The sequence below is a fragment of the Pungitius pungitius genome, chromosome 13 (genome assembly GCF_949316345.1).
Source record: "Pungitius pungitius chromosome 13, fPunPun2.1, whole genome shotgun sequence".
Classification (NCBI taxonomy): Eukaryota; Metazoa; Chordata; class Actinopteri; order Perciformes; family Gasterosteidae; genus Pungitius; species Pungitius pungitius.
In genome coordinates, this window is record NC_084912.1 from 14,543,996 (window position 1) to 14,559,090 (window position 15,095).

At 41.6% G+C, this 15,095-nt stretch overlaps 1 protein-coding gene across 1 annotated transcript in view; it reads left to right on the forward strand.

Annotated features, from left to right (window-relative positions):
* The first annotated feature begins 629 nt into the window (after positions 1–629).
* LOC119214387 (gamma-aminobutyric acid receptor subunit pi) overlaps positions 630–15,095 on the forward strand; it is a 32,979-nt gene continuing 18,513 nt past the window's right edge. Inside the window, exons 1-2 of the mRNA XM_037466137.2 lie at positions 630–942; positions 9,412–9,505. Of these exons, the coding sequence (XP_037322034.1) occupies positions 9,453–9,505 (53 nt within the window). The 5' untranslated portion in view covers positions 630–942; positions 9,412–9,452. The remainder of the gene's footprint in view (positions 943–9,411; positions 9,506–15,095) is intronic.

A 15,095-nucleotide genomic window follows, 5' to 3' on the forward strand; every position in this document is an offset into this window, starting at 1 on the left:
GGAAGCATACATACATACCTGGAGGGCTCTCTTTGTACTTGTTTCAGCTGAATGACCTGAGCCCCTCACTATGCATCTAAATGGGTACTGAGTGGCAACATTTATGTCACACATGTGAGCTAAGATCGGATCAGCTCCTGCCTGACTGACTGCCCATCTCGCCCCATGGGGGTTTAAATGAGAGTGTTCCCAGCGAGGCCACGTACACCTAAAGAGCTAAGGCCCGGGGAGGGTTGTCAAGCTCCATCTATCAGAGGATTGCACCTTGCCACAAAGGTCCTCCTTTCTGATTCCTAACCCTGAAGCTTACTTTTCGAGCGACCCTTGTTTGGCTCTCTTTGATTAGAAAGTATAATAGCTTCAAGTGGTGCTGTGGTTATAATGTTGTTTTTCCTAAGTGTACCCAAATAGACAATGATAATAAACCTAGTGTGCCAATATGGTTTATATTACTACATATTACTTTAAATGTGTAAGATGTTAAGTGTATTGAATAAATGGGCGCTTGTGTTGTGCGGGCAGCTTCTTAAAAGCTCCTCGGTGGTGACTTGTGGCATAACACCCTCTTACTGTAATGGAAGAGCAGTTGCTCCCGGACAGATATGTCACAGATATGTCATCATCACGACAGACATGTTGGACAGTTTTCTCGGGGAGCTTCGGAGACTCCAAATAAGCTGCGGTCCACAGCGTGCGTCATTGCGCAGCGGCGCGTCCAGCCCACAGTGGTTAACGAGAATCCGCTGACAGAGCACAACCAGTTATTCGCGCGGGCACGTGCATGCGCGTATCAGCAGGTCTCCGACTGGAACTGGATGGAAAGTCTTGGCTGCGACCACATCGATCCGGCGGGAAATTGTCTTACGGTGTTATTCTCAGGATGCACTGACTTCTAGGACATGCTCACGGCGGTAATCAGATCACGGCGATAATCAGTTCCAGGTAAAGTTCGCGTTCTAACTTTGTAAACCCGGCTCTCTTGCTGTTTTTCTTGGTTTGAAACGGTGCGTGGCAACTGCTCGTGGTTCGGGTTGAATTTTTGGAGACGTTTGTTTCGCTCTCGTGCGCCTTTTCTCAGCAACGCGACCGGTCAAAAAGAGTCTGAAGATTGAAACTTTGTAATATGGGATTGTACTTTTTGTATAAAATCTGGAAATATTTTTAAATCAGTAAGAAAAAAACGGTCGTTCGCAGTCATGAGTCGGTGTTACCTCACATGCTAAAATGTTTTGCTGGTAAGTGTGTGTGTGTGTGTGTGTCCTCTCCTAAATTCTGCTTGATTGAATTTTTGAATGAATCGTATGTGTGCGAGCTGCTGTTGGTGCAGCAGCGCATATCGATTCCCTCTCCTGATGTGGACGAGGGTTAGAAGGTTAACAAGTCTTCGCTTAATTGTATTCGGTAATTGAAATTTGCCCTCTCGGTTACTTATTTATACATCTATTTATTGGAGATGGGGAGGGGGCTTTTTGCGAATGATAGTTATTAGAAGCGGCAGCTTCATCGCATTTATCATCTTTAGTTCGATATTCAACCTGTATTGCAACACAAAAAAAGTTAGAAATAAAACTTTGACAATATCATTTGTGTCACCACATATTAGGCATTTTGCTCCTCTGTCCTTCTGAGTGGCAAACCTCTCAATGACCTCACGGAAGTCATTGTCACTGACAAGAGACCCCGCAAGTTGCGGACATGTTTCATATTTTACAAATATTTCAACATAAATATTGTCATTTTTTATAATTTGATATCATCGTTTATTCGTTTTTTTAGCTCAAGGAGTGGCTCTGGAGGTGGGGCGACGCCCTCTATTGGCCAGCCGCCACTGGTTATTAGGTGAAGGTCAGGATGAATTTAATGGAGTCCGTGGTTGATGAAGAGTTATGCGCGAATCAATCCGGGGTTTAAACTACAGCCTGCAGGCATCCACAAGCCAGTCTAACATTTTGAGGTAGTTCTTGTCTATGGTGATCTACTCTGGCCAATCTCCAGCCGAATGCTCTCCATCAGATAAAGCCAGTCACACCAATGCTCCTGGCCGTGTCTCCGTTCAACGGTGATAACAAACTAATCAAAATCACGAGCCGATGCTCTGTGAAGCCTCGAGACGAACCCATCCCCCTCACATCCACCACTATCTTCTCAAACTGCATTTACCTCAGTGACGCGCCTTTAATCAGTGTAATGGGCACAGATTGTAAAAGCACGCTTAATTGGTGCAGAGCTTTTTGTTCACTCGCTGGATATAAACTGGCAGCTGCCCGCGCGGATTTGAGCTCTCGCAGTGCAACGGCCGACTGACGCTGGAGAAGGAAGGGAGAAGAGAGAGGTTTACATGTACAAAGGGAAACGGCTCTCTGTCGATCATCAAAACTCCAGAACTCCAGAATATTCTCTCCTCCTCAGATGGAATTAGTGGCAAGGTGTCATGGGTCTTCTGTAATATGATCTGATGGCCCGTGACCTTTTGGTACTGTCCAGTCTCGAGCTGTCACAGTATCCAGATGTATCTTCAGATCAACTGTTTTCCCCTCAGGCTTTTCTTTATGCATTAATTTTTTCCAGGGATTGCTGCTAATTACGTCTGAAATGTGGCCAAAGCCCATAGGTGGGGAGCAGATGCTCTCCAGCAGTTTTGCATATGATGCAGTGGATTGTGAATGAGATATCTTCGTATGTCATTATTTCTTAGAGGAATAGTCTTGGCGAAGCAGAATCTTTCAAATGAATATTTCCAATGAAAAAACAGGGTTTTCCTGGATTACATCACCGTAATTATTTTTTGGCCGCTTTTGCTATGAAGAAAAAAGTCCAGATTTACAATGTAAATTGAAACAAAAGAAAAGAAAAACACTACACAACTATGTAATACTATGTAGTTAGCTTCAGTAATTTCAACAGTTTGATGTTTGTTGCGTTAAGTCATTTACAGCAGAAAACTAAACTAAGTTGACAAGTGGCTGCCCCCCGGGTTGAAAGTCCTGTGTTTGTTTCACTGTTGTTGGACGTGTCAAAAATTGATTCCGAATCAATTGTATCATTTGTATTGCTATCGTTAATTTAAATGGTCCCTTGCGGTTGATGGCAGGCAGAATTTCTAAGCTAATGGAACCGATTTTTATACCCAAATGCACTGTGGGAGTTAGTTAATCTCTCTCCAAGAGAGTAATGTTGCACGGTGTACCGGTACTAGAAAGGTACCGCAGTACACTTACGTTGAAAGCGATTTGGAATATTTTTAGTACCGGTACTTCATTAAAAAAGCACGCAACCAGAGCGCACTCAGTGTTCGGCTCCCTGTCACTCCCTGGCGTACTTTGGCGTAGCGGTCACCCCCCCCCCCCCCGTCGGCCGTAGCTTTCAAAGAAGCTGACGCGTCAATCTCCAAGCGTGTTACAACAAGCTTGCTAACATCGCTAACAAGATGTCTTGCTAGCGGCTAAATCCGCTTACTTTTCTTGTGACAAACTAGCAAGTCAACGTGCACCGAATAGCGTCACAGATGCGCCATTTGCCGTCGGCGAGGTCAGAGATGAACCAGCGCGGATTGTTTTTTTTAGCGTGGGACATTGGATGTGTGGCGTGAGTCACATGGGGAAACCGTGAGAGATGGCAGCCTGTAGCTGTGTTGGCTTGACAACAACTTTCCTAACAGTCAAACATCAAGCAAGTGCAACACGAGACAAAGCCAGACAGCAAATAAGTTACTGAATAGTCCAGCAGAAATATCTACATGCAAAATGACCTACAAATTCACTCATGTGGGTCTGTATGATCCTGAGGTCAGAATGCACACAAAATTGTACCAAATAATACATACTCAATGCAATTTTAATTGTCGTTTTTCAATAAAGGGGAGAAATTGCCCTTTAATTATGTGTCCATCTTTAATGTACCCAACCCACATAGCTTTAAACCTCACACCTCAAACACACATCTGTAAAATTATGTTATTCATACTTATGGAAATAACTACATAGTCATATAGTCAGATACGCTGTGTATAATCAATTCTATGACTTTACCATGTCGTTTTCATTAATATCTTGCTGTGGACTAATACTAATACAAATTCCATTTTGTATTTGTGTTCAAAAAGCTGTGCAGGAACAAGCTGGTAAAAAGGGAACCTTACAGAGGTTTTATCTATTACTATCATAAATATTCCAGTAATTTATTTGTGGTATCGTATTGAAAGTATCGGGTATCGTAATATTTTGGCAGGTATAGTATCAAAGTCATAATTTTGGTATCGTAACAACCATACAAGAGAGTACACAAGATTGTTTCTGATGGTTAAACCAGGAGGATTTCCTTGTCCATTCAAGCAATGGAAGACTTTCACTTCCTGAAATAAGAGTGCTCAAAATAAAGTTAACAACTCTTTAAGTAAACTATTCATTTAAAGAGAATCCCTACTTTATCATTATAATTTCCATTTTTATTACGATTCCATCCTATTCCTCTTCTCCATTGTCCTCATCACTGCTGTAATTGTAGATCTCCTCCCCATACAGTATAATGGAGCGGAAACACTGCTGGCTCGTCCCATTAATGATGCAGAGTTCTGGACACGAGAGAGATGTCTGAGAAGATGAGAAGAGAAAGTCACTCAGAGCTTGCATCGAGACTTCTATATCCACAAATGAAACAGGGGAGGAGAGGCCTTCGCCTAGATGAAGTCCATAGGGCCCCCATTGTTTCTCTGAGACATTGCCTTGGTGGGTTAGAAAGGGAGAGGAAGGAAGAAAGAGACCTGGAGAGGGTGCCCTATCGGGAGGGCTGAGGAGTACACAGAGTCACCTTTACATAATAAGTGTAGTGTTGGATAGACGTGTGGCCTTAAATAACCTTAAACCTCTCTCTGATGACTGAGACAACGAAAAGGTGAAATATCACTCTCCCATTAGAATGCTTTGATAGCATGTGTATGAAGCATATTGGCTTTAATGTTATCACAATCGTCAATTTATAGGTTCTTCTTTGAGTTGTTAGGGCAAAGATGCAGCTGTCCTGATGCTGGTAGCGGGGACCAGACAGAAATGTCCTCAAAATATATCCAAATCAATCACTTGCTAAGTCAGAGGTGGCTCCTGTACGGGAACATTCTTATCAGATTGATACTCCGTATTATCTCATTTCCTCAGTCCAGCTGTCACAGACAGCATTGTAATCTAATTTTCATATTTCATGCTTTTCAATTATGTATTTCTCTATTGCACCATATTCATAACCACGCACGCCTAACCAAGACAAATTCCTTCTATGTGCTCTTGTTAATGAACAAGTTTCCAGTTCTAATTCAGTTGGATTTGTGGCTCCAAAGGGATTTCTGGAACCCTGGACTGAGGGTAACAAACAAAATGTGTTGCCAGGAACACCATTTCTCAATTAATACGCTACTTGTAGATGATTCAAGATATTTATTTGAATTCTAATTAGCACCTGGGTTTTGCTTAGAAAAATGAAACCAAAGAGTACACTATCTTTAATAAATCTGTTATGATGCATCTCTCACGGCAAAATGTTTGATTTGTCACAGCAAGAATCTAGTACCTATTAACATTAGTGGTGACCCTGTAAAGCGATGGGGGCAGCGTCCGTTCAGAAAGGCCAAACAGGACTGGAATGTGTATGGAAATCGTCTGCGTTGTGCCTTGTGAGACACGCCCCTCTCGGAGGTCCGACGTCAAAACAAAGCCGAGTAGATGGTTCAATTAAAATAAAATCAATGTTTATTCAATGACACAACCTAAAAAAAACCCCAGTATGAATCACATGTATAATATAAATCAAATAGAGATCTAAAGTTCACCACCCATCAAACGGAAACCAGTTAGCAATGTGAATTCCACTAGAATCTACCGGCAACACTGTTTATGAAGTCCTCCTTCTTTTCACATGTCCTACGTCATCCATTCATACATCCATATGTCCTATGTCGTCCATCCATGCATCCATATGTCCTACATCGTCCATCCATGCATCCATATGTCCTATGTCGTCCATCCATGCATCCATTTGTCCTATGTCGTCCATCCATGCATCCATTTGTCCTGCGTCGTCCATCCATGCATCCATTTGTCCTATGTCGTCCATCCATGCATCCATTTGTCCTGCGTCGTCCATCCATAGATCCATATGTCCTATGTCGTCCATCCATGCATCCATATGTCCTATGTCGTCCATCCATGCATCCATTTGTCCTATGTCGTCCATCCATGCATCCATTTGTCCTGCGTCGTCCATCCATAGATCCATATGTCCTATGTCGTCAATACATTCCTTCATATGTCCTTCGTCGTCTAGCAGTCAGCTTCCTGTCTTCTCAACCATTGCCCAACACATGCAATAAAAGGAGTCTGGAATGCTTTTACGATTCCGTTTTTTTCACAAATACATGAATCATTTTTTCAACTCATTACACCTGAACCGCCAAAACATGTCAATATGTCTGTTGTGAAAAAGACCTGGTACACTACTGGTACTCATCCAGAGGAAACTACGTGGTGTATTTTATGCAGGTATTATACAAATCTGTTTGTATATATATATATATTTTTTTAATTAAATAATGGTAAATTAACGTTAGCGGGAATATTTCAGTTAGTTTAATGTGGTTGGCTAACCTTACTAGCTTTTATCTTTACAAAATATTTTTGCATATAGCATACAAGGGTGCCTAGCAAACAATTGTTTTGTAACAGAAAGATTGTAGTGGCTTGAAGGTCGACATGCTGTGGACCTGACTCATCCACCGCACCAAGAAAAAGTACCTTGAAGAGCGACTAAAGGAGAGAAAAGCCAGATAATTAGATTAAGTGACTCAGTTCTTTCTGACACATCTCATATTCCCCTATTGCCCTTTTCAAGTCCGCTTTAAATCAAACGATCAGCGGTCGGAGTCACAGCTGAAAGACGGGCTCCGATTTGGACGGGCGTCACCCGTCCTCTAACGATGGGTCCGTCCTCCTCATGGTCACAGCAGATCAGGGGAAAAACATGAAAGAGTAAAGATATTTGTGTAATATTTACAGCACCACATAACCTTGGGGAGCTAATAATTCAGCGCCTCATCTCCTAAAATAACATGTCGACAAATATTTGGTACTTTGAAGATTAGGGTGAAAACAGCCGTGGTCCAATGTTAACTTTTTTGTGCATATGCTTTCATATATATGTGTTAACAAAAGCTGTTGGTCCAAGGTTGTATTTTTAAAATGTGAACTAAGCCCTGATTTAATGACTTTCTTTACTTCATCATACAATGACGGATGAATTCAATTACGCAAGGTGGTGGCAAAAGCAAAATTGAATTATCATCTTGTTTTTTCTGATTTATGTTCCACTAGATCCTCTCACTGAGTACCTGGGGCACATACATACAACAACAATAACAATGGCAGTCACTAACTCTGCGGCATGAGGGGTTTTGATGGGAAATGTTGTCGTTATTTTTGTCTTCTAATTGAGTTGTACATAGAGTCCACGTCTGTAGCTGGTTACAACTCAATGGATGCTGTTGATCTGAGTATGTTCTCCCTTGCAGTTTTTTCATATTATGCCCTGGAGTTAAAGCCAATTTAGATCAATTTTCAATGGGAACATTATGCCATCTTTGCACTGGAGCATGCAAAATGGTGTTTTACAGTTTGCTTTCCACTGCGAAAAGCAAGCCTCTAGGAGCAGATCAAAATAATCCGCATTGAGTACTGTTCACATTTATCAGCCGGTTTGCATTTTGAATCTTATACCACTGTATTGCACTAGAAATCTTGAACAACGATACATAAGAACTGTCCTCTTTCTTTCTTACAATATAAAATTATACAAGGCAGTCAAAGACTTGCATTGAATTGTTTTGTTTCAAATTACAATGTTCAACACACTATTTATTTAAAACTCTGACCAGTATGCAAGAGAAAATCGTAATTGGGAGTGTAGTTTACTCGTATGGGATCGTCATTTTGCAGAAGTGAGGGTTGCCAGGTTGTGCGCTGTAAGGCCTCTACGCGAGTGGGCGTCATTGAATCCCTTCAATGCTTTACCAGGCTGCATGCATAATCATTATAATGGCCGTCTGAATTTCGGAAGATGAATGCATATAATGAAATATTAACATAGAAATAAGCACCTTTATTGAATATTTGCTGGAGCAGGAACACATATGAATGTATTTTGTTGTTAGGTTGTTGCTGAAAATACTTCCCTATTAATTCTCCTTGTTTGAGTTTATAATGTCTCCAGTGGATTGGTCCAAAAGTGACATATTTATATTGGGGTTTTGACATCCTTCAGTGGGCTTAAATCACTCAGATGTGGAGCATACTCAGTCATTTGCTCAGTGTTTGCTCACACACACACACACACACACACACACACAGTTAATGAATGTTAGATTGCATGCTTTGTATCATGACGTTAGTTGCTAATATTATATTATATATTATATGAAGTGTTATATAATGCACTGCTTACATATAACATTTGAAAACATCCCGCACCTCTTCAGGGACACCCATGTTATTGAGTGCTCAGTACAAGTCTTAATTGTAGCTGTGTGCAAAGCCGTAGCTTTGACAATTAATGTGAGGAAATGCAGTTCTGCTGCAATGCTGAAAAGAACAAAACAACATATTATGTTTTGCTGCTGTGGTTTGCATCTGTCCAAAGCAGCTTAGACTATACCATGATGATTACATAACGTTCTACAGGCATGGGGCATAAGTCCATTGTCAGTGATAAGACCATGTCTTAGAACCACACACTGTGTATTATGTAACTAAAGAGCCACCGTGACCACCAACAGGTCTTACTGTAATCCAGACCTAGACCACTTTAAAGTCACTTTTAACATCACAGCCCCAGAAGTTCGCCTTCAACTGCACATTAAATATTTTTGCAGCCCAGCCTACCGTGCACATTAGTCAGGTCTCATTCTGGTCTCTGAAGGTTTCTTTCCACTTTCATCTGTAAATGGAAAGAGATGGGAGGAGAGAGAGCAGGGAGATATTGGACACACAATGACTCTTTGAAGGAAATGCCAAATGCTTTATTCATTTTGGAGCTCGCAGTGCCAGGCAGGAGAAGTCATTGTGGTGTAGAGGGAAAGGCCCTCGGGCTCGTCAGTCCTCTAGCTCGGACAATCAAACAAGGAGCAGCGATGAAACCGTCACCCGGGTGACAACAGCAACATTTGTGGAACTGTAGAGAAGGAGAAAAAAAAGAAAGAGGGCCACAGGCCATCTGCGATATGTGCCAGCTGATTCAGGTTGAAAAGGGGACGATGTAGGTCGCTGATGCTGAGATGCACCACACCATCTCGTTTTCAGCCAACGGCCCCAAAGTCCCCATTTCCTGTCTTTAAAAATGGTATGTCGTTGTGTGCTTTTTTTCCTTTCATGGCAGATAAACTCCACCGAGCGTCTCCACTCACTCCGTCGGCAGCCATGGCTCTCTCTGTGTCTGGAGGGACCCTGTTCACCGTCCTCCTCATTAGCAGGTGAGAAACACAACGGCTGGGTGCGGCAGACTCACAGCTGTCGCAGCAGACCGTCCGCATAATCAAGTCACGTCACATTCCAATTTGCAGGTGGAGATGGAGAGGCGCTCTCTATTTTCTCCTCCACCATCACTACTCGGTAACAACTCCCCACGCATTCGACCAGCCAACATTGAAATCCCAGGGAGCTGCCGAAATGAGCGGGTTCCTGCACAAATGTCTGTCGCCCTGAAAGAGAACGTCTCTCCCTTTTCTCACAGTTTGCTTTTCAATGCAACAAGCACACTGTGCACATTTGGGATACGGCAAACCCTTGGGGTCTCGCTGGATCCCGCCATAAAATATTCCGTGTGCGGTGCGCTTCTTCTCTGTGGGATTCATCTGCTGGGGCGGGTTGCATGCCACACTGGTAGGTTGCCAAATGCGTGTTTTTAGTGTAGAAAGCCGTACTTTGAACATTCCAGCATGAGGTGAACTTCATGAATCGGTGGCTGTTGAAAGATTCCATGCGGATCACTTTTGTAGCGATCGTTGGTGTGTTTGGGTGAATTGTCTGTTGTATGTAACCTCGTACCCCTGGACATCACAAATACATTCAAGGTTCCATTTAGGCTAAGCAGGTGGACTTTTTTTTCCTTAAAAGCATGTATCAAAACAGAAAAGGGAGACATGAAGTCATTGCGTACAAATTGATTGACTTTGTCATGAGATTTTGGAATCGTGGGGTAAAGAACGTAAAATGAAATGGTTCCTGCGGGTTGGCGAGATGACGGTGAAATATAATCAACCTTTTGTTGAATTCATCTGCATGTCAAATGCCCTTGCCCGGAAAAGACCCTCCCATTCTGCCGCTGATTGAGTAAAACTGGTTCCTTTCTTCTAGGAATTTGTCAAATGCATTGTCATTGACAGGTGGAAAGTTGCAGTTGTAGATTCATAATGTTGGCAGGCGTCTTGTATCAAGCCTTTTTAAAAATGTTGCTATGCGCTTTGTGTATACGGATTGCAGGGTCATAGATCTGTTACACATTTAGTCTCAATGTAGTGGGATTAACAGACCTAATGTCAACATTAGAGCAGAACAACCTCATAACGAGACCCTTGGTATGGAAAAAATCCTGTAATCCACTTTTTCTATTCCAGATCAATACAATATTACCATATATTGTTCTTATCACTGTTGTTGTTTTTTTAATCTGGTCCATTTTATTTAGTCAGTTAATCTTGTTTAATGTAATAATGAAAATTCTAATGATTGCAGATGGTGAGAAAGAACACCGTAGGTAATTGATATGAGTAGTGTGATAGGAAGAACCTGGGAAAGTAGATTCATCTCGGCCTGGAGGCAATCAGCACAAGGTGTTCAGCCCCGGAGCCTTGATAGCTTCTGTGATTTAGTGATTAGGAAGTGCTGCCCTCCCTCTGCCAGTGGAATACAAATGTGCTACAACCATTTGCACTAACATACAGTACATGGCAACCTTATTGACTCGGATGCTTCATGAAGACGGCCCAGGACCCTCATATTGCAGCAGGCGAAAGCGTATAAAAGGTCAAGAAAGTCGCACATTCATTAAGCAGAGAAGGAGTGGCGGGGGCCAGAATGCTCTGCTTGGATTAGATGGAAGGATTGATCGCTTCATGTTGAGGATACAATACAACAATTTAGTAGAATTCAATAATGACACAACGGCAAGTGCTTGAGTGTGAATCCAGCCTCGGGGGGAACCTCCTCTTCCTGTGATCTTGTGTCTTGCAGTCAAAAAAAAAGGGGAACAGTCAAGACGAAGGCAAAGAAAGAAACCCAGAAATACAACTTCAAATGCCACCCGCATTATAGTGCTTAATGCTTGCCATTGTTAAGGTGGCTAAAGTATGATTAACAGTCATGCAATTAACAGGGAGGGGTTAACACAACATGACTGCTGGGTTCTGCCCGTGTTCTGCAAGTCATTTATAAACCCGGGCAGCAGATTGTGATTGTTACATCCTTAAAAAATTGAATACGTTGTGTTTTTAGTTTCCCTTATAATGATGTTTATTTCATGTCTTGGAGGAGTTGTTGAGTAAAGGGAAACCTGGGTTCGGGGGAAGCGTATTATTTTCAGCGATGAAACAGAATGAGAGAGCATCTCTCCACGCAGTTTGAAGCTGTGTCGAACCTCCTGGAGACTGTACAAAAAAGAATGAAATGAGTGGACTCCAGCATGTGCGTTGGCACATCGATTTGGAAGAGTGATGGTGAATTTGACTTCTTCTGACAAGTTAATCCTTGAGGCTGCTTACGCTGATGTCACTTGTCAAGGGTCACCAAACTATGAAACCACTGACACTTTGGAGGCGATGCCAAAGCCCATTTAATGCTTGACTGAAAGCCAAATACACATCAAATCTCATACTAAAGTAGGTTAAAACCGCAGCCATGATTGTTACCGTTATTGCAGCTGTTGCCATAGAAACGCTAGATAACTGAAGTTGCTATACCCGTAAGTTTCTCAGTGATTTAAGTAGTAGCTTCTGGGTTTAAGCTTTATTAGAGGGGCACAGAGTCTGACAGTTAAAGAACTTCCTTGACATGTCAAAGAAAAAACTCTTTAATGAAGAATATTTAAGCTTTTTTACTCATTAGACATTCCTCAGAGTTAAATAAGGAGGTGATGATATTCTTTTTAGTTTCACAAGATTCTCTTCTGTCTTTCCTACAGCGACCTTTCCTCGCCTTTCTTGAAATCCATCATTTATCATTTTGTGCAGCAGAGCGAACTGAAAACCAGCTTTTCATGTTCATTAACTTTAATTGTTGCTCCCCTATTTGGAGCTACATCTCGTCTCTGTTGGGTGTCTCAGCCATTTATATTTTCACAGCGGATTTTCACCATACCATTGTCACTTTAATTTTTTTCCCTCTGCGAGACGTTTTCTCATTAGAGACCTTATTATTCTACACTTTCTGAGCTTCAGGGCAATGCCTGTTCATTAGCCTCTCTATTTCTATGTGAGCATATCATAACAGATTACTAGGAAACAATACAAACACTTAACCACCGCTCAGATTTGGGAAAAAAAAATGAATAATGCATTTTGTCGTTTTTTGGGGTTAAGCATGTTCCTCTTAGCTGAGTCTTCTTTAACAAATTATATAATATGAAATTTGCGTGAGTAGTTGGTTTCACTCCTGTAGATGACAAATGTGACGGATGGTTTTCGGGCAGATTTGATTTGATGTTTAACCTTTTAACCATGAAGCCATTCACATTTTCTGAATGTAATCAGACTGTATAATTTTTCTTTCTGACATTTTTCTGGCCTCTGGTTCCTCAGTACCCCCACAAATCATGTTCTTATTGAACATCTCAAGATGACATGCCCAGGGCCAATAACAGTAGTAGTAATAGTGTGCACATTATGTAGTTGGTTTGACAGTCAGGGCTGGTGTTGGGGGGAGTTTCTAATTTTATTTTTGGAGGCCAGAATTTGCAGCAATATTTGTTTGCATATTTCCAACCTTCCCCTCTCGGTCAAGTGTTCCTCAAGATTTCCTGGAAGTGATTTTGTCAAAACCATGACCTTTCTGTAACCATAACCAGGCTATTGCCCTGTGCAGATACTTTGGGAAGAAGGAACTTAGCCATCATTGGCCTTGAAGATTAAAAAAACATAATCAAATTGGAATCATGCAAAAACATTTCCGTATTGTCAGCCTAAAACTCTAGTAGTCTGTCTTACATTGTTTATTTTTCTCGCTGTGAGGACGCTCACTCGTGTGTGCCGCCAGATTACACCTGTATGCTACCCTGCAACCAACGGCTAGTTGGAGCCAAAAAGTTACTCTCAAGTGTGCTGGGATATTAACACGACGCCAGAGAGAGTGCACACGCCGGCTCCGCCCCCAGCACGTGCACGCTTACACGTCAACTACCCACCCTCCCCCAGAGCAGTGTTGCTAAAGCACCTGGTAAAATGACAAAAAATTAATAGTAGAGCTGCCACGACCACAGCAGCACTGAAACGTTTGATTCTACAAAACGTCTGTTGCACATAAACCCAGGACTTTTCACCCAGGAGACCAGTGTCAGAGTTGAGTTATTTGGAAGTTAAGGTGCTGATACTAAGGTTGTCTTGATGTCAAGGCCTACCACAAAAACCAACTTATTGGTTTAAGAATCACAATATACTGTATACTCTAATATGTTGTATCCTGACTAACGATTATTTTGATAATCGATTAATCGGTCGTTTATTTATTCAATTACTTGATGAATCGGATAAAAAAAGCTTTAATTTCCAACCTTTTATTCTAAAACAGAACAGCAAATTCACATCAGAAAGTACAGATTGCTCCATGAACATAATAATAATTCATGAAAAACACAAATTTGAAAAGAATTTGTTTAGACGTCAGAACTTGTTCTCTATACTACACTCACAGACGCACACACTCAGATCCACTCCGAAACACACCCCCATGTTCACATGAAGCTTATTCAATAAATTATTTCCATCATTGTATGCAAGCTGCTTTACATCTGTTATTAGCGAGCTACCGCTAGCTTTATCAGATGGATGAGGAGTAAACAGGAGGCTCCTTGCGTACAACGTGGTGCTCTCGTGCCATGTTACGTTGACTTTGCACACTTTGCCATTGACACACTTTTTTTATTCAATGTGAAATTGTTGGACGACTTAACTCGAAAAGACGTGTTCGCCTGCGTCATGTGACTCACTCACTCCAAGAAATCATTGAACATGACAACCAAAACCAATAACCCGGCTTTATTAATGTCATGGGATTGTTGTTTTTGTTTTTTTGATATTCTGTTACCGAGTAAGTATTTACTGTCCAAAACAGTTGAGTATGAGATTTTGTGAAAAGATTTGTTTTTTTCCAGTATTTCAAAACATGCCATTGTCCCCACAGTCCGCGTGCTCGCCCAGTAGTTTGTACCCCGCTGTACAGAACCGTTGAACCTTTTACCCTGATGGCATCACAATGTGAGTCTTCCCTCTAGTTTCTAGTGTCTGCAGGTTCATATTTTCCATCGGTACGTCTCCGTGTGCGATTTGACTACTTAGTCTAGACTAGAATTGGGCCTCCATGAATAAAATTCTTATTGTTTAGGTGTTGGTGTGTTGGTAAAGGTTTTGATGTATGTAGTTGCCCTTTATCAAGACAAGAACATCAAGAAAGTCACATCTGATATAAGTGGTACTAATGCTCGTCATTTTCCAGCTCGTTTACCAAAATAAATTGTTGCAGGTGCTTTTAGTGCTGTCAGAGTGAGGAATCACTCTGGCAACATATTTCCCCAGAGGGGATCATCCCTGTGTTCCCAGGGCACAGGTGACTCTAACGTGATAAGTGTTGGCGGCCACCTTGGAGATGGAGGTTTCAAATTAAGTTTAAATGGTGAAAATCCATGGAGCCGTGGAGATATACATATAGACAGCTATGGTGATTGACATTGTGGAAGATAATGGTACCTCTTCCACAATAAGGAATCCATCAAAACCTAAAAACATATTTATATATAGATATATATATTAAACAAAATGATACAGTTCTAAGCCATGCCGAAAACGGATCTAAAAA